The 23,530-nt window shown below is 52.0% G+C and overlaps 1 protein-coding gene across 1 annotated transcript; it reads left to right on the top strand.

Annotated features, from left to right (window-relative positions):
- Window positions 1-62: 62 nt before the first annotated feature.
- GBX1 (gastrulation brain homeobox 1) lies at window positions 63-23,352 on the top strand. The gene is made up of 2 exons (XM_055421558.2): window positions 63-606; window positions 21,015-23,352. Exons 1-2 carry the CDS (start codon window positions 63-65, stop codon window positions 21,563-21,565), a joined length of 1,095 nt encoding a protein of 364 aa, XP_055277533.1. The 3' UTR covers window positions 21,566-23,352.
- The last annotated feature ends 178 nt before the right edge of the window (window positions 23,353-23,530 follow it).

The following is a 23,530-nucleotide window of genomic DNA, read 5'->3' as shown; positions in this document are numbered from 1 at the left end:
CGCGGGGGCGCACGGCGGCGCCGGGAGGGGAGCGCCCCGGGGCGGCCGCGGCTCCGGGCACCATGCAGCGAGCCGGCGGCGGGGGCGCCCCCGGGGGCAGCGGCGGGGGCGGCGGCGGCGGCGGCGGCGGGGGCCCGGGCACCGCCTTCTCCATCGACTCCCTGATCGGGCCGCCGCCGCCGCGCTCCGGCCACTTGCTGTACACCGGCTACCCCATGTTCATGCCCTACCGGCCCCTCGTGCTGCCGCAGGCGCTGGCCCCCGCGCCGCTGCCCGCCGGCCTCCCGCCCCTCGCCCCGCTTGCCTCCTTCGCCGGCCGCCTGACCAACACCTTCTGCGCAGGGCTGAGCCAGGCCGTGCCCTCGATGGTTGCGCTGACCACCGCGCTGCCCAGCTTCGCGGAGCCGCCCGACGCCTTCTACGGGCCCCCGGAGCTCGCCGCCGCCGCCGCCGCCGCCACTGCTGCCCGAAACCACCCCGAGCCGGGCGGCCGACGCCAGGAGGGCGGGCTGGACGCCGACGAGCCGCTGCCCGCCCGGGAGAAAGTGGCAGAACCCCCAGCGCCCCCGCCTGCCCACTTCTCCGAGACTTTCCCAAGTCTGCCTGGTAAGTGCCCGGGGCCGACCGGGGCGCCGGGCGGGAGGCTGGTCCTCCTGGAAGTCCCAGGCGGCAGCTTGCTCTCGGAGCTCCGGCACCTGCTCAGAGCCCCCGGAGTCCCGGAGCCTCAGATGCGCCGCCGTTGTGCGGAGCCACCTTCAGGTCCCAGATCCGCCGCCCGCTCCGCCTACAGAGAGCCTGCAGACTCGCCCGTGCTCCCGGCCAGACTAGCGGCTTGCCTCCCGGCGGTCTAGTCCTCCGGCCCCGGCTCCCGAGGCTGCTTGTAGAACCTCTTGCTCCTCTGCTCTGAATAGAGAAGCTGCAAGTGTGGGATTCCTGGGGACACTAGCCAGACCCCCGGGTGAGGGGGCAGTGGGGCAGCTGTCAGTTCAGTAAGGGCTTCTGCAGACACGGTGGTGTTGACCCCTGGCCGGGCCCTGGGAACACAGGGGCAAAGGGAGCGTCTTAAAGTGGTGCTGATGGTGGGGGGACCTGTGTGTTTCTTGGGTGTGGAGGTCGCTTCTGAACTGGCGGATTTACAGCCAAGCCTTGGAGAAATCAAGCAAGGGTCTAGCACTGTGGACTGAGGTGGTCTGGGAGGCCGAGAGACAGGCTGAAGGCCGGGCTGAGTGTGGTGTGGCCCCAAGGCCTGGGAGTCCATAATCCAGCTAAGATCCTGGAACCAGTGAGATTCAGCTAAGAGGTCGTTCTGGGATCTCAGATCCTCCATAGGAGGATCACCTCTCGGGAGAGGCGAGGTGTATTCAAACAACCCTGTTTTGAATCAGTCCAAACAGGCCTCCCTGTTGACCTTTAACCCCTAGAAGCTGGAAAAGCTTTCACTCTCCAGAGGCAGATTCAGGTATGCTGAGACTCACAGCTTATGCAGTTTGGTGGGTGGGCCCTATTTAAGAAAAACAGGGCCTGCTTGCAAGTGTGGTGTTCCTGAGGCTTCAAGTTCTTTAACATCAGGATGAACCTACCTCTGCTTAACCGTTCATCACATCCAGTTTAGCAGGTGGAAGGGACCCAGGAGGCCCGGGGGGGAACTCTAGTGGAGACAAGGAGAGCCAGGAGCCCCCTTTGTCCTTCACCAGGAGAGAGCTGTTCCTGGGGAGGGGTTCCTGAGGCCTTCCTTGGAATTGTCCAAACGGCCAGTACTTCTTCCGGACCCCAAGGGCTGCTCTAGAGTCTGTCTTCCTCTTCTTTCCCCCTTTAGCCCTGGGCATTCTGGCTCTGGGGTACTCAGCCACTGGTTTTTTGTATCTGGTTGGACCAGGAGGAACCAGTGACTGAAATCTAGGCAGCATCTCCTGGGAAGGATCCAGAGGAAATGGTAGAGCAGCAGCTGGAACGTGGGAGGAGATGTCCACAAGATAAGGGGGTGGGGTGGGGAGGATCCACAGGAGGTCGGGAGGAGGGAAGGATCCATGGCGTGTGTGGACAGGGGAGTCCTGAGACAGAAAGGAGAGCCAGGCTGGTGGCGTTGAGGGGTAAAGGGGTTTGGAGGCAGTAGGAGAAGTGGACACCTGAGGGACAGATGAGGGCCGGAGGGGAAAGGAAGACATCCCCGTGGAGGAGAGCAGGGGCAGCACATCCCCAGAGCATGGGCGCGAGCGCCTCGTCCTGCTCTCCAGGTCCTCCCCACTTCTTGTTTTGGCCCATCTGTGTAGTGGGGCCTCTTTTCTGAAGCAGGTGGAATATTGACAGTAACACCAGGCATGGGGGTGGAGAAAAGCAAAGGAAAGAACAGGAGAGAACCACGGAGGCACAGAGGGCACACGAGCGGACTGGCTACCCAGAGCACCCAACGAGAGTGCGAGCAAGGAGAGGAGACGCGCGTGCAAGGGCTTTCTCGCGCTGGCTCCACGAAAAGGGGGGCAGCATTTCTGGACCAGAAGTGTGTGTGTATGTGCAAGAGTTCTGTTCTGAGACGACTGGGAAGGAGCTAAATAAATATACTGGTAGGAAAGAGGGGAGCGTTTCAACGCTAGGAGTAATTTTTTTTAAAGATTCGTCAATATTGAGAGTTACAAGGAATGAATTTACATACAGAATGAGGAAGAGAAGGGCTTCACCGCCTGAGGAGAACGCTGGAAGCAGGAGAGGGGGCTGTTTGCCGTTCCTGGAGTAACGACAAGGAATTTCTTTGCTAAGAAGGACGGGAAGGAGACCTCCCAGAGGCAGAATTCTGAGAGGTGCTGGCGTGAAGGTCATCCCCCATTAGGAAGAGAGGCACAGAAAGGCTTCTCAGTGGGGCTTCTGGGGCTGAGCAGGAAGGCGAGATTTCAGACGGAAGCTGCACGGTTAATGAATGGGAGGGCTTCCTCGTGACTGCGGCTGCTTCTCCCTCTTGGTGCAAACTCTCCCGGCTCGTCTTCACCTCGCCACTCACGTCCACCTTCCCAGTCTTGATTTTTTTTCCCCGACAGAGTTGAGAAAAGAAAAAAGCAATTCCAGAAACGTTAGACGTACAATCAGTTTGAGGAGTGATGACACATGGCCCATGCTGAAAGTGGTGGGAAAGCAAACTCTCCACTTGGCAAATTGCATTAGAGTATTTAGCACGAAGTAAAGGAGGTTCTTAGAGCAAATAATGGCGTTGGAACATCATTACAGAAGATTTTGGAGAAGGGACGGCATCTTTAAAATGACAGAGGAGGAATTCTACTGTGAATGGGTAACATGGGTCTGAAGTTATTAATTTATATTTGTCTAGTGTCTTATAATTACTATCCATTTTAATGAAATTACAGTGAAGATAGGCCAATTTGGAGGGTGGTGAGTGAAGTTCTTTTTGTTGGGAATTAGAAGGACTATTTCTAAAAATTTTCCTGAGAGTTGAGACCGATAGCGCCCCACTAGAACTGATGAGGGAGAAAGCAGAACTTTATTATGATTTGATGGCAGGGTAGAAGCTACATTAGCAGGCAAAGAGAAATACCGTGTACAGAAATAATGGGGGCAGAAAAGATTTGAAAGCGGTACCCTGAAAGCAATTCTAAGTTTGGAGCATGGGAGCAGTCGATGTGGATGACTGGGAGAGATGTCTTAATAGGAGTGATAACAGAATTTTGAACTAGCAGGGAAGATTTAAAAATATGAATCAACAGAAGCACCCAGAGCAGTGCCATCTAGCAAGTCATTTATGTAATTAAAATAATTTTCTTAGCCACATTCAAATAGTAAAATGAAATAGGCGAAATTAATTTTTATAATTTATTTAACCCAGCATGTCCAAAATATTATTTCAGCATTATTCAATATAAAAAATTTAATGAGATGTTTGATATCCTCTTTTCACGCTGTCTCTGAAATCCAGTGTGTGTTTCACACATTCAGCACACCTCAAGTTCAAACCAGCCACGTTTCACAGGGTCTGTAGCCTCATGTGGACCATAGCTGACATATCAAATCCAGAGAATTGTGAGAAGGGTCCTGTGAATGGGATGAGGGGAAAGGAGCTTTGAAACAGGTGGGCAGTGAAGCTGTCGATGTTAGGAATGCAGAGGGAAGAGAACAGTTGGCCCCAAAAGACACGAAGAGAGTTCTGCCTTGAGTGGGATGGGCAGAGATGGTCTTGCGTGTGACGGTGTGTGAGCTCTGACCGAGCTGTCGAAGCTGACTTGAGAATGTGGAGCTCCCACATGTCATAGAGAGGGTGGGGGAAGCGGGTGCTGTGCTAGGGAATGATGAAAAGAGCTGTCCCTTTGGGAAAATCCAGGAGAAAACTGATTTGGAGGGGTTTCAGAGCAGTGATTCATTCAGGGGGGAAAGGGCTGGATTGCCTGAAAACAAATAGTTAAGGGATGGTGGACACTCTGTATGTGTCGTTGGGTCGACAACGCGAACAGAGCGAGAGTTATGAAAGATAACGCCACTGCTGAGCGTGGGGAGGAAAAGCCCACCTGCGGCTGAGACGGAATGGAAAAGAGAACATGGTGGGACTAACCTGGGAGGGGGATGGCAGGTAGCGAGCATTCCCTTCTAAAACTAAACGGAGAAAAAGATTCACTAGTTTCTGAGTAGAGACGCAATAATAACGGAAATCGGGCAAGGAGGCTAGCATGATGTCTGAGTGCTGACTGAGGTCAGCCTCGCACCTGGCCGGAGCCAGGGAGCGCTGGAGACGCACCATCAGCTAATTTCTCAACAGGTATCCGTTATGCCTGTTGGAATGTATCTACTCACAGGAGAAAAAAACTGGGAAGAATGATGTGATGTGGAACCAGAGACTTCTGTTAGACACAGGAGGGAGATTTTTCTTGGGAGTGATGGAGAGCATGTTTTCCTAGAAATTTTGAGGAAGAATGTACAGGGAAATGGACTGCTCCATTGACGTTTATAGAAAGGCACATGTTGCGTTAACTTCATGTGAGTGAAAATGGACATCTATTTAGGAGTGACACAGGGGTTCATGTCTCAGCTTTGTCAGTCATTAGCTCTACAGCTTTGGCAAGTCACTGAGTTCAGTTCAGGAAACATTTGCTGTGTGTCTGTTATGACATTAGTTTTAAGACACTCTGCATGTGTGCGTGCTAAGTCGCTAACAGTCATGTCTGACTCTTTGCGACCCCATGGGCTGTAGCCCGCCAGGCTTCTCTGTCCATGGGATTCTCCAGACAAGAATCCTGAAGTGCGTTGCTATTCCCTTCTCCAGGCGAGCTTCCGGACCCAGGGATTGAACCCGCATCTCCTGTGGCTCCTGCATTGCAGGCAGATTCTTTACTGCTGAGCCACCAGGAAAGCCCTTAAGACACTGTGTTTATTGCTCAGTCATGTTGAACTCTTTGCGACCCCATGGATTTAGCCCCCAGGCTCCTCTGTCCATGGAATTTTCCAGGCAAGAATACTGGAATGGGTTGCCATTTCCTCCTCCAGGGGATCTTCCCGACCCAGGGATGGAACCTGGGTCTCCTGCACTGCAGGCAGACTTTTTACTGTCTGAGCCACCAGGGAAGCCCCTTAAGACCCTATAGGAAATTCAAAATCTTATCGCTTCTGTAGGCTTCAGTTTCCTCCCCTATAATGTAAAAGTTTTAGTTCAGATGATTTTTAACATTCCTTGCAGCTTTATAGAACTAAAAGCTTGGCTTTCTAGCCTCAGAATTTAAAGTCAGACTGTTAACATGGACTTCATGGACCCTTTGTGAGGAAATCTGTTAATTATGGATGTGGAAAAAAATTTTCATGTCTACGTTTCTACTAACTTCTCACTAAAATTTGGCACATCCTGTGATTATGAAGGTAGGCCAGAAACTATCGCAGGGTCCACAGTACCTGAGATTTTTGTCGCCAATAGAGATCACAGATATTTCATACAAATTAACAATTTTTGGAGACATCTTGTTGTTTAATGAATTGATAAAGAAATGTAAATGATTATATCTCAGATACATTTAAAATACTTGATAACTGTATTTTATATAATTGCTCCCGAATGTAATCCTATGTGTTTTATGTTATGCACCTAAAAGCACTGTTCTGAGAAGGGGTTCACAGGCTTTTTCAGGCTGCCACCTTTGGTTGACCCTGGGTGAGACAGAGAATGTTATTGGGAGGATTGGAATGGATATTGAGGTACCTCGTGCCTCAGTGAAGGCAGCACTTGGGAGGGATGGAAGACAGAGGGGTCTCTGCTGTTAACTAGGGAACTGGAGCTTCTCAAAGTGAAAGTCACTCAGTCATGTCTGACTCTTTGGCCAAAATACTGGAGTGGGTAGCCTTTGCCTTCCCTAGGGGATCTTCCCAACCCAGGTCTCCTGCATTGCAGGCAGATTCTTTACCAGCTGAGCCACCAGGGAAACCCAAGAAGACTGGAGTGGGTAGCCTATCCCTTCTTCAGCAGATCTTCCCAACCCAGGAATCAAACCGGGGTCTCCTGTATTCCAGGCAGATTCTTTACCAACTGAGCTATCAGGGAAGCCTAGATTCTAGAAGGTTGGGGCATAATTCTTATACTCCGTGCAATGGGCTTGAATAGTCTATGCTGGGACTAGTGGGGGAGAGGCAGTAATCGGAATGAGGAGGGCCAAATGTTTTCACTGGAAAGGAGGAGGAATGTAATATTCTGAGCAAAGTATTGGCACTGAGGGTAGTGTTGGAGGGAGAAGCTACAGGCAGGGATTTTTGCCTTGGAAATAACAGAGAAAGAAGGATCTTTGCGGCAAAACGGGTTGGGAGTTAGGAAGCAGCAGTGGTGCAAGTAGTGGGGTAGACATACAAACAAGAGAGCCCTTAAAGAGGAACAGTGAGAAGAAAAGAACTCCCTGGGAGAGACGTTTTTCCCAGAGGGAATGAGGGGGTACCCTGCCTCCAAACCAAGGCGGAGTGGAGAGTGCCCTCTTCAGGTGCTGCAGTGGTGATGCAGGAGGTCTGGACTAGGAGTGGGAGAGGAGAGGCTGGGGTTTTCCACTGACCATAAGACTCATTCTTGGAGAAAGTCACAGCTTAGAGTCATGTGGAAGAACTTTTGAAGTGCTAATTGGGAGAGTGAGAAGGAAAAGAGAAGCTTGAATTGGTGTGACAGAAGAGTGACCTTCACGGGTGAATTCAGCTGTGGTCGGAAGAGACAGCACAGCAAGCAGGTCATCAGGAGGCAGTGGCTTCCCTCCCTTCCCATCACGGAAGGGAAAGGAATACTCTTCCAGAGATGAGAGGAGGTGTCTTATTAGAAGCAAAAGGCAGGGTGGTGCCAAGACTAACAGAGACCAGGGTTGTGTGGAGAAAGCACGCCGTGAAAATGAGGGTGGGGGAAACTGGAAACTCCTGAGCTGGGGGCAGTGGGAGATGAATTCCTTGACTGACAATTATGATAGCTTTTGTTCAGTTGCTCAGTCGTGTCCAGCTCTTTGCGACCCCCTGGACTGCAGCACGCCAGGCCTCCCTGTCCTTCACCACCTCCTGGAGTTTGCCCAAACTCCTGTCCATTGAGTTGGTGATGCCATCCAAACTTCTCATCCTTTGTGGTCCCCTTCTCCTTCTGCCCTCAATCTTTCTCAGCATCAGAGTCTTTTCCAGTGAGTCAGTTCTTCACATCAGGTGGCCAAAGTATTGGAGCTTCAGGTATTAAAGCAGAAGTCTTGGATAAGCCGGAACTGTGTACTGGGAGCAATGGGAAGAGAAGCGATGCAGGTGTTCCAGGAGGGAGGGAGATGAAATTACCCCGAGACTGCAGGTGAGAAGCACTTTGTGTTAGCGTGCGTGCTTAGTCAGTAAGTCATGCCCAGTGCTTTGTGACCTCGTGGACTGTGGCCCGCCAGGTTCCCCTGTCCAGGGGATTTCCCAGGCAGGAATACTAGAGTGGGTTGCCAAGCTGTCCCCCAGGGGATCTTCCTGACCCAGGGAATGAACCGGCTTCTCCCTCTGCTCCTGCACTGGTAGGTGGATTCTTTACCACTGAGCCACCTGGAAAGCCCTGGGTTGCGCTGGGATGGATGACAACTATCCCGTAAATCATGCACAGGTCCTGGGAGTGGAAACAGAGTGGTCTTGGCCAAACCACGCCTCTGTGTGCCCCAGCTTCCCCATCAGTAAAATTAGAGGTTTGAATTAGGTGACCTCTAAGGTCACTCCAGCTTGACAGTTCTGTTGTCTGTAAGGATACCTTTATTAGTGAATTGTTCCCTTTAAAATAGGGGGAAAAAGCCACCACAAAAAAAAAAAGCAAGGGGTCGGCAGGGTGGCAGACTCCACTTCTCAGTGCTGAGCTGTCATGGTCACTGCCGAGGAGACAGCACCCGGATGCCCACATCTCAGGGTGGGATCAGGGCTGGGCTCTAGGGTGGAAAAGACTCCATCATCTGTGACCAGGGCTGTGTTGCCTGAGTGGAGGCCACGGACAGCTGTCGTATGGAATGACAGAACCCTTGATAAAAGGTGGGGTAGATCTTATCGGGGCCAGAAACGTCAGAGATCAGTTGTGACTGATCGGATGTCTTGAGGAAGGAAAAAGTGCCCCACGGTGAGTGAGAAACAGAACAGCTGTGCTGTGAGCTCAGCCCTTGGTCCCCTGCGCTATTTCTCCATCAGGGTTTCTAAAAGGTAATTTTTGTTTGTCTGTTTCTCGGCTGCGCTGGGTCCTGGCTGCGGCGCACGGGCTCCTCAGCGCGGTGACGTCTCCCGCTGCGGAGCCTGGGCTCTAGAGTCGGGCTTCAGTAGTTGTGACTTGTGGGCTCTGGAGCGCAGGCTCAGTGGTTTTGGCCCACGGGCTTAGGTGCCCCATGGCATGTGGGTTCTTAGTTCCCAGACAAGCGATCGGACCCATGTCCCCCACACTGACAGGCAGATTCTTAACGGCTGGACCGTCGGGGATGTCCCTGGTACAGGACTTATGACAGGGTGACAGTGGGTTTCAGCCGCTGTTTCATTCACTGATAACAGAGAGACCGACCGTGTTGCCTGGAGGAACAAACACAGGTTTTGGATACCGATCTCAATCGCTTCTCAGCCTTTTGGCTAAGGTCAAGTGGATACCGATCTCAGCACCACCTCTTTTGTGACCTACGGCAGAAGACTAACCTCTGCAGTCTCCGTTGTCTCACCAGTAAAATAAAGGGCAGCAGTCCTTACCTCATGGATCTGAAGATTAAATGAGAAGCGGTTTTCCAGCCTCCTAAAGTAATAGGTGGGCAAGAAATTATCGGTATTGTTCACGTGCTTGAAATGGATGGGGAGCTTTCCTGAGGATTAAGTTGGAAAAGGCATCTTTACTGGAAACGATGATGGGTGACACTCTGAACTGAAAAGGACAAATACTTCTGGGAGTGATGGTAAAATAGCCTTGTATTCCGAGGACTTAGCCTATATGGGGCGTGCCTGGAGAGCACACTGCGTGCCTCTGATACAGGCAGATTTCAGATTTTGTCTCTGGCTCTTTCTCCCTCTTTTCAGTTTTCCTGTCTTGCATGTTGGTGAGAAACTCTGTGTAGACACCTCACGGACATGGCTGCCCAAAGCCTTTCTGCTGTGTCCCGGGAGCCCATTCTTCCTTTCTCTCTGTCAAAGCAAATGTAACACCAAACGCAGCAAACAGATGAACAGAAAACGTCTTTCTTCATCACAATCCCTGTTCCCTCCTACGTCTGATCTCAGCTCAGTGTTAGGAACACGGCTGTTGGGTTAAAACAATTCACGCTGGATGGATTAAGGAGGGTTTTTAAAAGTCCAAATAACTTTCAAACTTGTGAAATTTTAGGTGGCACTATTATGAGTAATTTGAGGGATGACCTGGGTGTCTCTTGGGGGAGATTATTTTGGATGGGAGAGTGTGGGAGAGAGGCAGGGGGCTTCCTTTCCCTGGAGTCGTGTGACTCCTGTCACTTCTAGTCACAGCAGTGTCTGTAATCAGAACTCCTTGGGTTGCTTGTGACAACTGGTGCTCAGTTATGTCCAATTGTTTGCGACCCCACGGACGGCAGCACGCCAGGCTTCCCTGTCCTTCACTGTCTCCCAGAGTTTGCTTAAACTCAAGTCCATCAAGTCGGTGATGCCATCCGACCATCTCATCCTCTGTCATCCCCTTCTCCTCCTCCCCTCAGTCTTTCTCAGCATCAGGGTCTTTTCCAATGAGTCAGCTCTTTTCATCAAGTGGCAAAGTATTGGAGCTTCAGCATCAGTCCTCCCAATGAATATTCAGGGAATTTCGCTAATCAAACTAAAATGGAGATTTATTGATTCACGTGGATCCAAAAATGTAAGCCGTGCTGTTGGGTCTTTCTGTCTTGCTCTCGGTCTGGCTCCTCTCTCTGCCTTCACCCCCTTTTCTCCTGATGAAAGGGAAGGGACAGCACAAGTGTAAGCCACTCTAAATTCTTATAATCCCAGGCCGGGACCCCAGTGGAGCATAGCACATGTGAAGTCCAACCGACTCACTAGCTTGAGTCAAGTCCCCAGGAGATGGGAATGTATGGATCAGCCAGCTCCAGGTCACTGTGAAGGTGGAGAAACGTGACTGACAGCCCCACTCCCCTGGGCAGCTGACGGAGAATCGTGGTCAAAGAAGGAGGTGCCGTGAGTGAACAGGAGGGGCAAGCAGGAAGGAAGGAAAGAATGTTCCTTGAACTCCCTTTCAGTATCACGGAGGAAAGCCACAGCGAAAGTCCTGAGTGCCACAGCTGAGACCCAAGGCAACCAAATGAATAAATAAATATTTGGGGAGAGAAAACTGTTTCCATCAGTGGGCAGTATTGTTCTTTAAGTGCGAAAATAAACTTTTAAATAAAAGAAATAGTGAGTGGTGAGGTGACATCATCACTTCAGTTCAGTCGCTCAGTCGTGTCCGACTCTGTGACTCCGTGAACCGCAGCGCGCCAGGCCTCCCTGTCCATCACCAACTCCCTGAGTCCACCCAAACCCATGTCCATTGAGTCGGTGATATCATCCAGCCATCTCGTCCTCTGTCGTCCCCTTCTCCTGCCCTCAATCTTTCCCAGCATCAGGGTCTTTTCAAATAAGTCAGCTCTCTGCATGAGGTGGCCAAAGTATTGGAGTTTCAGCTTCAACATCAGTCCTTCCAATGAACACCCAGGACTGATCTCCTTTAGGATGGACTGGTTGGATCTCCTTGCTGTCCAAGGGACTCTGAAGAGTCTTCTCCAACACCACAGTTCAAAAGCATCAATTCTTCTGCGTTCAGCTTTCTTCACAGTCCAACTGTCACATCCATACATGACCATTAGAAAAAACATAGCCTTGACTAGACGGAACTTTGTTGGCAAAGCAATGTGTCTGCTTTTTAATATGCTGTCTAGGTTAGTCATAACTTTCCTTCCAAGGAGTAAGTGTCTTTTAATTTCATGGCTGCAATCACCATCTGCAATGATTTTGGAGCCCAGAAAAATAGTTAGCTATTGTTTCCCCTGTTTCCCCATCTATTTCCCATGAAGTGATGGGACCAGATGCCATGATCTTAGTTGTCTGAATGTTGAGCTTTAAGCCAACCTTTTCACTCTCCTCTTTCACTTTCATCAAGAGGCTTTTTAGTTCCTCTTCACTTTCTGCCCTAAGGGTGGTGTCATCTGCATATCTGAGGTTATTGATATTTCTTCTGGCAATCTTGATTTCAGCTTGTGCTTCCTCCAGCCCAGCATTCCTCATGATGTACTCTGCATATAAGTTAAATAAGCAAGGTGACAATATACAGCCTTGACGTACTCCTTTTCCTATTTGGAACCAGTCTGTTGTTCCATGTCCATGTTCAGGTGATATGATACAAACCAGTAATAATGGAAAAAACAAACAGGACAAAGATCAGGTGGGAATTTTGTCTTGAGAATGAGGGGGAAATGGCCTGTTACAGGTCAAAGGTGAGATTCGGGGAGCGATGCCTCTCCTGCAGCGATTTTAAGGATCATCTCCGAGAATGTTAAGGGAAGATGTTGAGGATGAGGTGATAAGTGGTCCTGATAAGCACCAGGTCTAAACCTAAACTGGCTTTGATAGGAAGGCTGTTGATCTGATGAAGCGTCTGGGGAGGACTTCTCCTCCAAGTGGAGGGAGGAAGACAGCTTACTGGGAAGAGTAGGAAGAGTTGATTGGAGACTTAGGAGAGCAGGGTTCTGGACCAACTCTGTCCCTAGCGGTGTGACTGGGGAATCATTTAATCTTTCTGAAATTCATTTTTTTTTCCACCTGAAAATAAGGTGCTTAACCTCCCATTACTACCACTACTAGGCCAGCTCTACTTCAGTGAGTTGCTTGAAGATGACAATGCTGTTGCTGCTGCTGCTAAGTCGCTTCAGTCGTGTCCAACTCTGTGCGACCCCATAGAAGGCAGCCAACCAGGCTCCGCCGTCCCTGGGATTCTCCAGGCAAGAACACTGGAGTGGGTTGCCATTTCCTTCTCCAATGAAGATGACAATACTAAGTGTGAAATTGCTTGGGAAGGTTAAAGGTCATGCAAGGGTGCTCGTGGCAGTGACCACATTCAGTTCAGTCGCTGAATCGTGTCTGAATCATTGTGACCCCATGGACTGCAGCACGCCAGGCTTCCCTGTCCATCAGCAACTCCCGGAGCTCACTCAAACTCATGTCCATCACGTCGGTGACGCCACCCAACCATCCCATCCTCTGTCGTCCCCTTCTCCTCCTGCCTTCAATCTTCCCCAGCATCAGGGTCTTTTCCGATGAGTAGCATTAGCATGCCCTGAAAGGAGCTCCAGGCTTGGGGTGGGCAGGCGGTAGTGGGGAAGTCTCTGTGACCTTGTCAAGAAGGTGGGAGGGGCTCTGGACCACAGTGACACAGAGGAAGTTCTCATGTGGATTTGGAGTAAAGAATGCTGAAGAGTCACGGGGAGAGTGGAGAGAGAGAGGAAGTGAATATTCCTTATTTTACCTAAAAGTATAGCAAGGACTAGCAGCACAGCGGGGCATGACATTGGTGAGGATGAATGAAAGACACATGGAAAGCAAGCCAGTGGCCATGAAGGATGGGAGAAAGGACCGTCTCCAAACAGAGAAATAATTCCGAACTGGGTGCGATGGTGAAATGAAGGCGGTGTGCACATGCCTCTTTCTGGGGAGATGACCTGGGTTTCCCCCCCTTTGACCCCATCCTTCTGTGTTCAGGAAACTGGGTAGTTGTCCAGAGAGGGTTGTGAGGGCATGTGAGGGTTGTTGTTTAGTCGATAAGTCTTGTCCAACTCTGTGTGACTCCAGGGACTGTAGCCTGCCAGGCTCTTCTGTCGATGGGATTCTCCAGGCAAGAGTACTGGAATGGATTGCCATGCCCTCCTCCAGGGGATCTTCCCGAGTCAGGGATCAAACCTCCACCTCCTGCGTTAGCAGGCGGGTTCTTTACCACTGAGCCGCTGGGAAGACTCGCCTGTGAAGGTCGCTGCTCTTCGAATGGAGGGAAGAGAAGCGAGAACTGAGTGTAGTGGGTAGAGGCTCCTCAGCAGATAATAGTGACTTGGTTATGTGTCTGCTGGACCGGGGCAGGCTGGTGAGGGCTGGGCGGTGCAGAAGCTCTGTGCGTTCCCCTGGCTGGCGTCTAAGGTGGTTCTGCACCCTGGGGACTCTTCTGCCTCGTGACCCAGGCCTGTCGTCCTCGCGGACCTTGGCGGCGGTGGACCCCTCTCTAGGGGGCATGTGCCTGGTGCTATTTCTTCTTCCTACTGGAGAACACCTACCACGGAGTCTCTGGCCCCAAGTTAGGGCTTCTCATCCTCTCCCAAGGAAGACTCGTTGCAAGGGCGCTCCTGAAGCCTGAGTGCTGCTCTCTGCAGAGGGACAATGCCCCTGGAGTGGACCCTACAAGTAATCTTGGTTCAAACCTTGTGATTTCTGCTTTTCAGGACAATAGCATCTACCAGGAGGACGTGATGTTTACTAATAACAAGCTGCCCCACTGCCATTTCCCCTGGACAGATAAAGAAAGACTTTTCACAGACTATAGACCTTCCCATAGGGAGCAAGCTGAAAACAGTGTTGCTCTTTTTAAAATTTTTATTTTATATTGGGTATAGTCGATTTACAATGTTGTGTCAGTTTCAGGTGAACAGCAAAGTGATTTAGTTATCCATTCAGTTCAGTCTCTCGGTCGTGTCTCTTTGCGACCCCACGGACTGCAGCACGCCAGGCTTCCCTGTCCATCACCAACTCCTGGAGTTCACTCAAACTCGTGTCCATTGAGTTGGTCATGCCATCCAACCATCTCATCCTCTGTCATCCCCTTCTCCTCCTGCCTTCAATGTTTCCCAGCATCAGGGTCTTTTCCAAGAAGTCAGCTCTTCACATCAGATGGCCAAAGTATTGGAGCTTCAGCATCAGTCCATCCAATGAATATTCAGGACTGATTTCCTTTAGGATTGATTGGTTGGATCTCCTTGCAGTCCAAGGGACTCTCAAGAGTCTTCTCCAATACCACAGTTTAAAAGCATCAGTTCTTCAGCACTCAGCTTTCTTTGTAGTCCAACTCTCATATCCACACATGACTACTGGAAAAACCACAGCTTTGACTTGATGGACATTTGTTGGCAAAGTAATGTCTCTGCTTTTTAATATGCTGCATAGGTTGGTCATAGCTTTTTTCCAAGGAGCAAGTGTCTTTTAATTTCATGGCTGCAGTCACCATCTGCAGTGATTTTGAAGCCCAAGAAAATAAAGTCTCTCACTGTTTCCATTGTTTCCCCTTCTATTTGCCATGACGTGATGGGACCAGATGCCATGAAGTGATGGGACCAGATGCCAAGATCTTAGTTTTCTGAATGTTGAGCTTTAAGCCAACTTTTTCACTCTCCTCTTTCACTTTCATCAGGAGGCTCTTTAGTTCTTCTTCACTTTCTGCCATAAGGGTGGTGTCATCTGCATATCTGAGGTTATTGATATTTCTCCCGGCAATCTTGATTCCAGCTTGTTCTTCATCCAGCCTGGCATTTCACATGATGTACTCTGCATGTAAGTTAAATAAGCAGGGTGACAGTATACAGCCTTGATGTACTCCTTTCCTGATTTGGAACCAGTCTGCTGTTCCATGTCCAGTTCCATGTCCAGATTTAGTTATACATATACATAAATCTTCTTCCGTTCTGGCTCAGCTGGTAAAGAATCTGCCTGAACTGGGTTTGATCCCTGGGTTGGGAAGATCCCCTGGAGAAGTGCTACCCACTGCAGTATTCTGGTCTAGAGAATTTCATGGACTGTAGAGTCCATGAGGTTGCAAAGAGTTGGACATGACTGAGCAATTTTCACTTCAGTTCACATTCATAAATCTATTCTTTTAAAGATTCTTTTCTCATATAGGTAATTAGAGTATTGAGTAGAGTTCCCTGTGCTATGCAGTAGATCTTTATTAATTATCTATTTTACATATAGATCAATGTTCTCCTACATAACCAGTAATGCCACTTTTACTCACAAAGGACAGACCTCCTCTGTTTGGCCATCCTACCTAGCACAGCCAGATTGTTCCCAATGAAACACTTTTCCTTCTGCCCAAAATTTTTTCACAAAGATCATTATTTCCCATGTAAAATTTTTAATGATGTTTTATTGATCAAATTTTTTGGTTCACATCAGCCAGCTATACAGGATCTGCAGTTAGAAATTTACTTTTATGAACATCTTATCCACCAGGTTCAATTATTCTGAATTAAATTTTGCAAATAGAAATTTTATCAACAAGATGTGTTTCTGTCAGGTTTCAGTCAGAGCCGTTTTTCTATGTGCAATTTTGAGTACGCTTACTATTTAGTATGTGTTATGAATTCGATAAAAGAGTTTGCATTAATTTTTTAGCTAATTCATGAGAAAATAGTGAGGCTGTTTCCGGACTGCGATGTTGTAAAGGGTCGGACCGCTCTGTTGTTCAGCCAGTCCTTTGAAATATGTTTCGAGTTGCTTTGGGTCTTGAGTTCTAAAGTGTTCCCGGTGCTGGCGGATCAAAGAACAAGTGGCTGGGCTCCAAATCCATCAGTGTTTAGGGCGCAGCATCTGTTGGGTTTTTTTTTTTTTTGGAAGGCTTTTTACTCTCTCCCCCTGCAACTCCCTGATTTTTTTTCCTATTTTCTCCCTAAACTTTTCAGCCCTTTCAGTTTCTCTGACTGATCATCTGATTATTCTGCCCCTGGTTGTCTGCCCCGCCTCCCCCAGCCTCACTCACTGTCCCAGACCCTCTCCTCTGAGAGCTAGCAGTATTTTCCCTTCTCTGTTGCTCTCTTCTATTTCCCTGCCATCTCCTTCCAAGAGTTGCTTATCAGACCCCTCAATGTCATGATTATAAAGGCTCAGAGAAAACCTCTTCCCTCCCCCCTCCCCAACCACGCAGAATCCCACTGGGATCAAGTAACCAAGAGAGGTTGTGAACCTGTGCTTCCGTATGGCTTTAAAAGCAGTGCTGGGGGTGGCCTGCTTGTGTGGGCTTTCACAGAATCTGTGTGAAGACAGAGGGATGGATGATGTGATCTCAGGAGGGCCCTGCCAGATCTGGAACCTGGGAACCTCATCTCAGTCATCATCAATTTAGATTTATTAGACACCCCCTGGGTGCTTGGAGCTGTGCTAAATGATTTCATCCTTCAAGCCCTGAATCTGAGTTTATGCCCTTTTGTAGCATCTGGTTAAAGTAGTGCAGTACTGGGCTGGCTTTTAACAAGCTTTTCTTACTATTGTTGTTTACTGCAAACCATGTTTTGAAAAGTAGAAATGAAAAGTTAGAGGATTTAGTAATGATGTTGGTGGTTGCCCTTGATTTCCTTTAGCATAAGATCCTGCCTATTCCCACTGCACACGGATTCCTCTTCAGTGACTCTGAGATCAGAGGGCCTAGGGCTTCCCTTGTGGCTCAGCTGGGAAAGAATACGCCTGCAATGCCGGAGACCTCGGTTCGATCCCTGGGTTGGGAAGAGCCCCTGGAGAAGGGAAGGCTACCTAATCCGGTATTCTGGCCTGGAGAATTCCATGGACTATACAGTCCATGGGGTTGCAAAGAGTCGGACACGACTGAGTGACTTTCACTTTTCACTTTCACTGGAAAGTGGGGAGAATAATATTTATGGAGAGGATGTCTTATGTCCGGAGCTGGGCTAGAGAAACAGGGTTGTAGGGAATATTTTAGGGGAGTCTTGAGAAAGGAGGGACAGAGAGAGAGAATCAGAAAGTGCTCGGGAGTAGTTTCTTTCTTTCAGTCAACAAATACTTATCCAGGACTTCCCTGATGGTCTGGTAGTTAAGACTCCGTGCTCCTGTTGAAGAGGGCCTGGGTTTGATCCCTGGTCAAGGAACTAGATCCCTCATGTCACAACTAATACCTGGTGCAGCCAAATAAAAGTAAATTTTAAAAGTAGGTATTTTTTCAGTGCCTACTCTGTGCAAATAACTTTCTAGATGCTGAGAATATAGCAGTACAATATATATATATATATATGTATATAAATCTCTACCTTCCTGGATTCTGTGAAAGTCACTCAGTCATGTCCGACTCTATGCAACCCCACGGACTATTCTCCAGGCCAGAATACTGGAGTGGGTAGCCTTTCCCTTCTCCAGGGGATCTTCCCAACCCAGGGATCGAACCCAGGGCTCCCGCATTGCAGGCGGATTCTTTCTCAGCTGAGCCACCAGGGAAGCCCAAGAATACTGGTGTGGGTAGCGTCTCCATTCTCCAGGGGATCTTCCCGACCCAGGAATCGAACTGGGGTCTCCTGGGTTGCAGGCGGATTCTTTACCAGCTGAGCTACTAGGTAAGCCCACCTTCATGGAACTTATGTTTTAGTAGGAAGAGTCAGCCAATAAAACAGAGTTCATATTGCAGTGGCAGTGGCGCCTGAGGTCCTGCACCCAGGGAGGGCTCCCACACTCGCAGGGAACGTCAAGGCAACCTTCACACGGCTGTTCTGTCATGTTTGCTCTGCAGGAGAGAGCTCGTGAGTCTAGGTCTGTCTGCACCGTGCTCGGATCCTGCGGGGAGGACACCTTGGGTGCCCACCTGGATCCCGGGCCTAGGGGCCAAAATGGCATTTTTCTCCTGGGGAGCCCTAACGCGGGGCGGCCCAGCAACTGCTTGCAAAGGCATCCTGTTGTTGTTTACTTCCTTCTGCCAGAGCTAGCTTTGCTCCCCACTTCGGCATTTGGCAAGTCAGGGGCCAGCCCGCCACTCCTCGGCGGGGGCCCATGGGAGGTGCCAGGTGCCCTCGTCCAGGTGACCCCGGCATGGCACCCGGCCCCATCAGACGCATTCCCGCAGCCTCCTTCCCCATGGGCAGGACCGTGCTGACCTAGGAATGTGTTTGCAAGGCTCGCAGAGTGCAGGCAGACACGCGGCCCTGACTGGGGAAATGAGACCTTGGGAGCAGGCCTGGAGGTCTGGCGTCTGAGGAGCCACACACTTGGTGCATGATAGAGGCCTGAAAACCCAATAAAAATTAATGGATAAAGTTGGTTACGTATACCATAGCAACAAGTAAATCAGAGAAGGGAGATGGGAAGCGTAGGGAGGTCTAATTTTAAAAAGGAAGATCAGGTAAGGTCTCGTTGATAAAGACCTGAAGGAGACAGGGACTGAGCCAGTGCCAGAATCCAGGTGAAGAATCTAGTACTCCAAACAGAATAACCCAGGGGAAGGGCAGGGAATGGGGTGGGAGGGGCAGAGCAGGAGAAAACGTTGATGAACTAGCAAGAGAGGAGGGTGACTCGGGCTAGATGGACCCAGAGAAGGTGATGAGAAGTCAGTTGGGCAGCGGCTTTACTGAGATTTGCTGGTGGGCTGGTCATAGGTGGTGGGAGTGAAGGTCTGGTCTGAATAACGGGGGTGGGGTGGGGGGCATTAGCACTACCTGAGATGGGAAGGAAGAGGGGTTCAGACTGGGAGGAGCTGACTCTTGAGAAGGTCCAGAAGTCCTGGGACACCGGACGTTACACTTGCATTCTGGGGAGGTGGGGATGGCCTGGGAAAGGGCCCTTAATGACATGAAAGACAGACCCAGGGATGTGAGTCTTGCAGAAATTAAACCGATTTTGGATCGGGATTAGGTCAGGGAGAAAGCCCGGGGTGCTGGGAGGTGAGCCCCGAGAGGCAAGTCACCGGTGGGCGCAGGTGGGTGAAGTTGGGTGGGCTGTCAGAGAACCAAGCCCACCTTCGAGGGGAGCAGTAAGGCCTGGGTGAGGCTGTCAAGGGGTGTGCCACGTGAGCTTTGAGATGGTGGATGAAGCAGGAAGCCCTCCAGGAAGAGACAGGGCCCGGGAATGACACCACCCGAGGCGGGGTGGAAACGCGCGCGCGTGGACTGAGACGGTGTGGGTGAGCCGGGCGGGGCTGGATCCTGGCCTCTAAGGAGAATGCAAACGCGGTTCCTGAACAAAAGGAACAGGTGCGGATGGCATCCGTTCAGGACAGCTCTGGGGTCGGGGAAGGGAGCTGAAAGTGAGCGGGCCGGTGCGGGGACGCAGGCGGATGGCAGGGGTGAGAGAGTAGGGCCGCCCCGCGGGGAGCGTGGAGACACTCCAGCCTCGCGCATGCGCGCGCGCACACGGCCCGTCTAGGAAGAATGTCAGCGGGGTCACCTTCTCGACCTCGGAGTGTGCGTGCGACACACGTGGTGATGTGCACACACACGCCCCCACCTGCACACCGAGAGCTCCACTGATGAGGGGCTGACCGTTCAGTGAACAGGTTAATGTTTTCTTCTCGTTCTCCTTTCTACCAGTCGATTTTCTTTTTGACTTTGTGTGGTTCCCCTGTTGATTGGTCCTTTGGGCAGAAAACGAGGGATTTTGTAAAACTCAAACACTAAAAAACACTTGTCATGCCTTATCTGCGGTTCTGACAAAGATGTCGCTGTGACGCGAGCAACGGTGGAATTAAATTTTAGAATTATGTATGGGTTAAAATGTTTATATGCCTGTGATTACAAATAACAGCAGCCTACTGAGCCAGAATCTCTCTTTTCCCCTTTCCTCTCTGTATTTCCCTCCCCCACTGCACTTCTATTTCTTCCTCGGCCTCCCGTGTTCCCTATGGTTCTCAGCTGACACTGAGCTCAGGGTCCCCAGGATTCTGAACTTGGGCAGAAAGCAGCTGTTGGTGCTTCTCACCGCCTTGACTGGGAAAGAGGGAAGGTGGAAAAGAGATGGCATCTTTTTTTTTGAGATGGCATCTTTTTAAAATGAAGGCTGGAAAGGGTCCTGGGGGAGCTAAGTGATTGGAAGAAAAACCTGGCCATCAAGAAGGTGGTGTGTGTGGTGGGAGGGCTCCCCAGTCTGGGCTTCATGGTCCGGATATGGAGAATTGGGGAGGTGAGGGTACAGACACCTCCTGACTCTCGGGTCCTTGGGTAACTCTTCCCGGATCCCACTTTGGGGCAGGAGGGAATCACATGACCCCGAAGTTTCCATCTGGAAACGAGATGAAGATTCCCAGCTCCAGGAAAAAGGGAAGGAAGGGGGGGCGGACTAGAGAGGCTTTTGTGGCTCTTCCCAGGAGGTGAGGTGTGGAGTCCCGGGAGGAGAACAGAGGTGGCCTCCTCTGTCCTGCAAAAGTGAATCCTCCTGCGTTCTCACGCCTGCCTGTAGCGACTGAAAGGATCCCGAGCCCGGCTCCAGCTGTTTCATCACTACAAGCAGCTGCAGGGTCTGGGCTTGGAGGGGCGGTCTGTGAGTGGGGAGCCCATCACTGGGGTGTAGAGAGAGCCGGGGAGGGAGCAGTAGGGAAGCGAGGTTGAGGCGTGGGGGCCGAGGTGTCCGGGGCCTGGGAATGGGGCCCTCTTGCTGGAGTGAAGTCTGCTGGTTAACACCTTTCTTCCCATCTCTGTCTTCCCTAACCTCCTCCCACTCTGCCTGCCTGTGTGTCCTCGTCTCATCCCCCCCACGTCTGTCTCTCCTCCGGCCGGCACGCTGTCCACGCCTGGCCCCGGTTCCATGTGCCGCCTCCCCCCATCCCGATCCCACCCCACCCCCACCCCATTGGCCCCCACTCCCCGCAGCAGAGGGGAAGGTGTACAGCTCCGATGAGGAAAAGCTGGAGGCACCCGCAGGAGACCAGGCAGGCAGTGAGCAGGAGGAAGAGGGCTCAGGCGTGGACAGTGAGGACGATGGCTTCCTGGACAGTTCTGCCGGGGGTCCCGGGGCCCTCCTGGGACCTAAACCGAAGCTGAAGGGCGGCCTGGGGACCGCAGCGGAGGAGGGGGCGCCCTCGATGGGAGTCCCAGCCCCTGGAGGCAAGAGCCGGAGGCGCCGCACGGCCTTCACCAGTGAGCAGCTCCTGGAGCTGGAGAAGGAGTTCCACTGCAAGAAATACCTCTCACTGACCGAGCGCTCCCAGATCGCGCACGCCCTCAAGCTCAGCGAGGTGCAGGTCAAGATCTGGTTTCAGAACCGGCGGGCCAAGTGGAAGCGCATCAAAGCCGGGAACGTGAGCAGCCGCTCCGGGGAGCCCGTAAGAAACCCCAAGATTGTGGTTCCTATACCCGTGCACGTCAACAGGTTTGCCGTGAGGAGCCAGCACCAACAGATGGAGCAGGGGGCCCGGCCCTGAGGGGCCCCCGGGGGACCTGGGGAGGCACGGGTCTGCTCGGACACTGGGCTGGGCTCTGGGGACCACAGGGGCCCCCACCGCGGTCCTGCCCTCAGATGGGGCTCCGTTGGCAATTGGCACAGCTCTGGGGGGCCCTCCTGGCAACCTAAGATGCGGACCCTTTCTGGGTCCGGGGCCATGCCAGAGGCCCCAGGCCTGGGCTTCAGGGGTTCTCACTGTTGAGGAGCTGCTGGGACTAAAAGGGGTCACCTCGGACCTGCAGGGTCCCCCTTCCTTCAACTGATGCCCTAGAGTCACTTCTGAGGGGTGGGAGGCAGCCAGGGTGAGACCTGCCAAGCTGGTCACAGCTCCTTATTTATTTTGTGTAAAGTTTGTATATATGGAGCTCTCCGCCTCGGTCTGTCTGTCTTTCAGAGGGACTGGGGAGATTGTGTCTCCTCCAGCCTCAGTTTAACCTCCCAGCCCCAGGGCGGGCACTGCCTTGCCTGTCTACAGCGCAGGATGTGCAAAGAGACAAAAGCTGGAACTCTCGCTGCACCCTTAGGTGCCCTTTCAGCACTCACCGTCTCCCCCCACGTAACCTACCTCCGCTTCTGTCCTTTCCCGCCCGCACGCACTGCCCACTGTTCCCGCCTCCAGATCTCACGCTCCTAACCGGCACCGCTGCTTCTGACTTCAGGGTAGAGGACTCACTTGCTCTTGAATTGAGAGGAAGTGAAGTGCTGGAGCCCACGTTCTCAGGAGGGGTGCGTCCAGGCCATGTCTGACTAGGTGGAGGCCGTGAGGCCTGTGAGGGCCCAGGGCAGGCCACGGGCTCACCCTCGTCACCCAGGAGCCCGACCATCAGAAACTGTCCTCTGTGCAGAGGACACGGCAGCTCAGGCCACGTCTGCCGCTCTGACATTCCAGACATGAGGGCCTGGAGCGGAAGACCCACATCCAGCCCTCTGTGCTTACGGCACCGATGGTGGTCTCCCCTGCCACCCACCCTGCCCCGTTTGCAAAGCTTGGGACCCCAGATCCTCCTCCGTTTGAGAGGGCCACTGCAGAGTGCAGGAGGCAGGAATGTGTGTCTAGTGGTTCTGGGAGGGTGTGTGCTGTGGGGGAAGCTACAGAGATAGGAGTTAAAGGCTTCGGGGTGGGGATTCTGCGAGCAAATTAAGGAACAGCGGAGCGGTGGACGAAGGAGACAGACAGACAGACGTGAGGCTCCAGGGACGCCTGCAGGGCACAGGGTAGTCTAGGAGGGAATGAGACAAGCTGAAGCTGTCGGCCGCTTCCCTGCCTTCGCAAGACGGGTTGCCGTCCTGTACCCAGAGAAACCGGCTGCAGCTGCTGTCACGGTTAACCGGCCCGCCTGGGAAGAAACAGGACCTGCCCTCTTCCTGAGCCACTGAGATTAAAAGGCTCTGAGGGAGGCAGTTGAGCAAGGGGAGGGAAGGGCAGCTCCGGCCAGCCCCCTCACTGCCCCAGGGCACCGTGCTGTGGGGCCCGGCTCCGGGCTGGTCAGCCGTCTCATCGCTCACATGTCCACTGCCCACCTCCCCCAGTGGGACTGTGACAGCCCTTCCCTCCCAGCGGCTCTGGCAGCCAGAGGGAAGGCACCCTGGAGCTGTGGTTGGTCTCGAGCCATGGCGGCACAGCGCCCAGGCTGGGACACGCATCCAGGGTCTTCTCTCTTCTTTGGCCAAATTCCAGGAAGGTTGGAGGCCAAGAAAAATGTAACCCAGGCGAGCCCCACCCTGATCTAGATCAAGGCTGTCTGAAACCTTGGACTCACCAGCAGAGGGAACCTACAGGGTGAGATTCTCTTTAGGAGAGAGGTCAGGCAGAGAGGTCGAGGATCCCAGGATCTGTTGTCACCGTGCTCTCGGGAATCCTGGCCACAGGTCTGATGAGAGCAGGAGCAGAGGTCCTCCTGCTCTGAGCCCCTGCCCTGGGGCGGGGGGGCGAGGGGCGGGCTAG

The sequence above is a fragment of the Moschus berezovskii genome, chromosome 3 (assembly GCF_049115385.1).
Source record: "Moschus berezovskii isolate FMDL1 chromosome 3, NW_MosBer_1.0, whole genome shotgun sequence".
NCBI classification, from domain to species: domain Eukaryota; kingdom Metazoa; phylum Chordata; class Mammalia; order Artiodactyla; family Moschidae; genus Moschus; species Moschus berezovskii.
The sequence above is the reverse complement of the archived record's forward strand: the minus strand, read 5'-3'. Positions and strand labels throughout refer to the sequence as shown.

Excerpts from the sequence above, each read along its gene's own strand:
- GBX1 (XM_055421558.2), top strand. The coding sequence starts at position 63 with ATGCAGCGAGCCGGCGGCGGGGGCGCCCCCGGGGGCAGCGGCGGGGGC. Across the intron at positions 607-21,014 it reads GACTTTCCCAAGTCTGCCTG|CAGAGGGGAAGGTGTACAGC; the intron begins GTAAGTGCCCGG and ends CACTCCCCGCAG.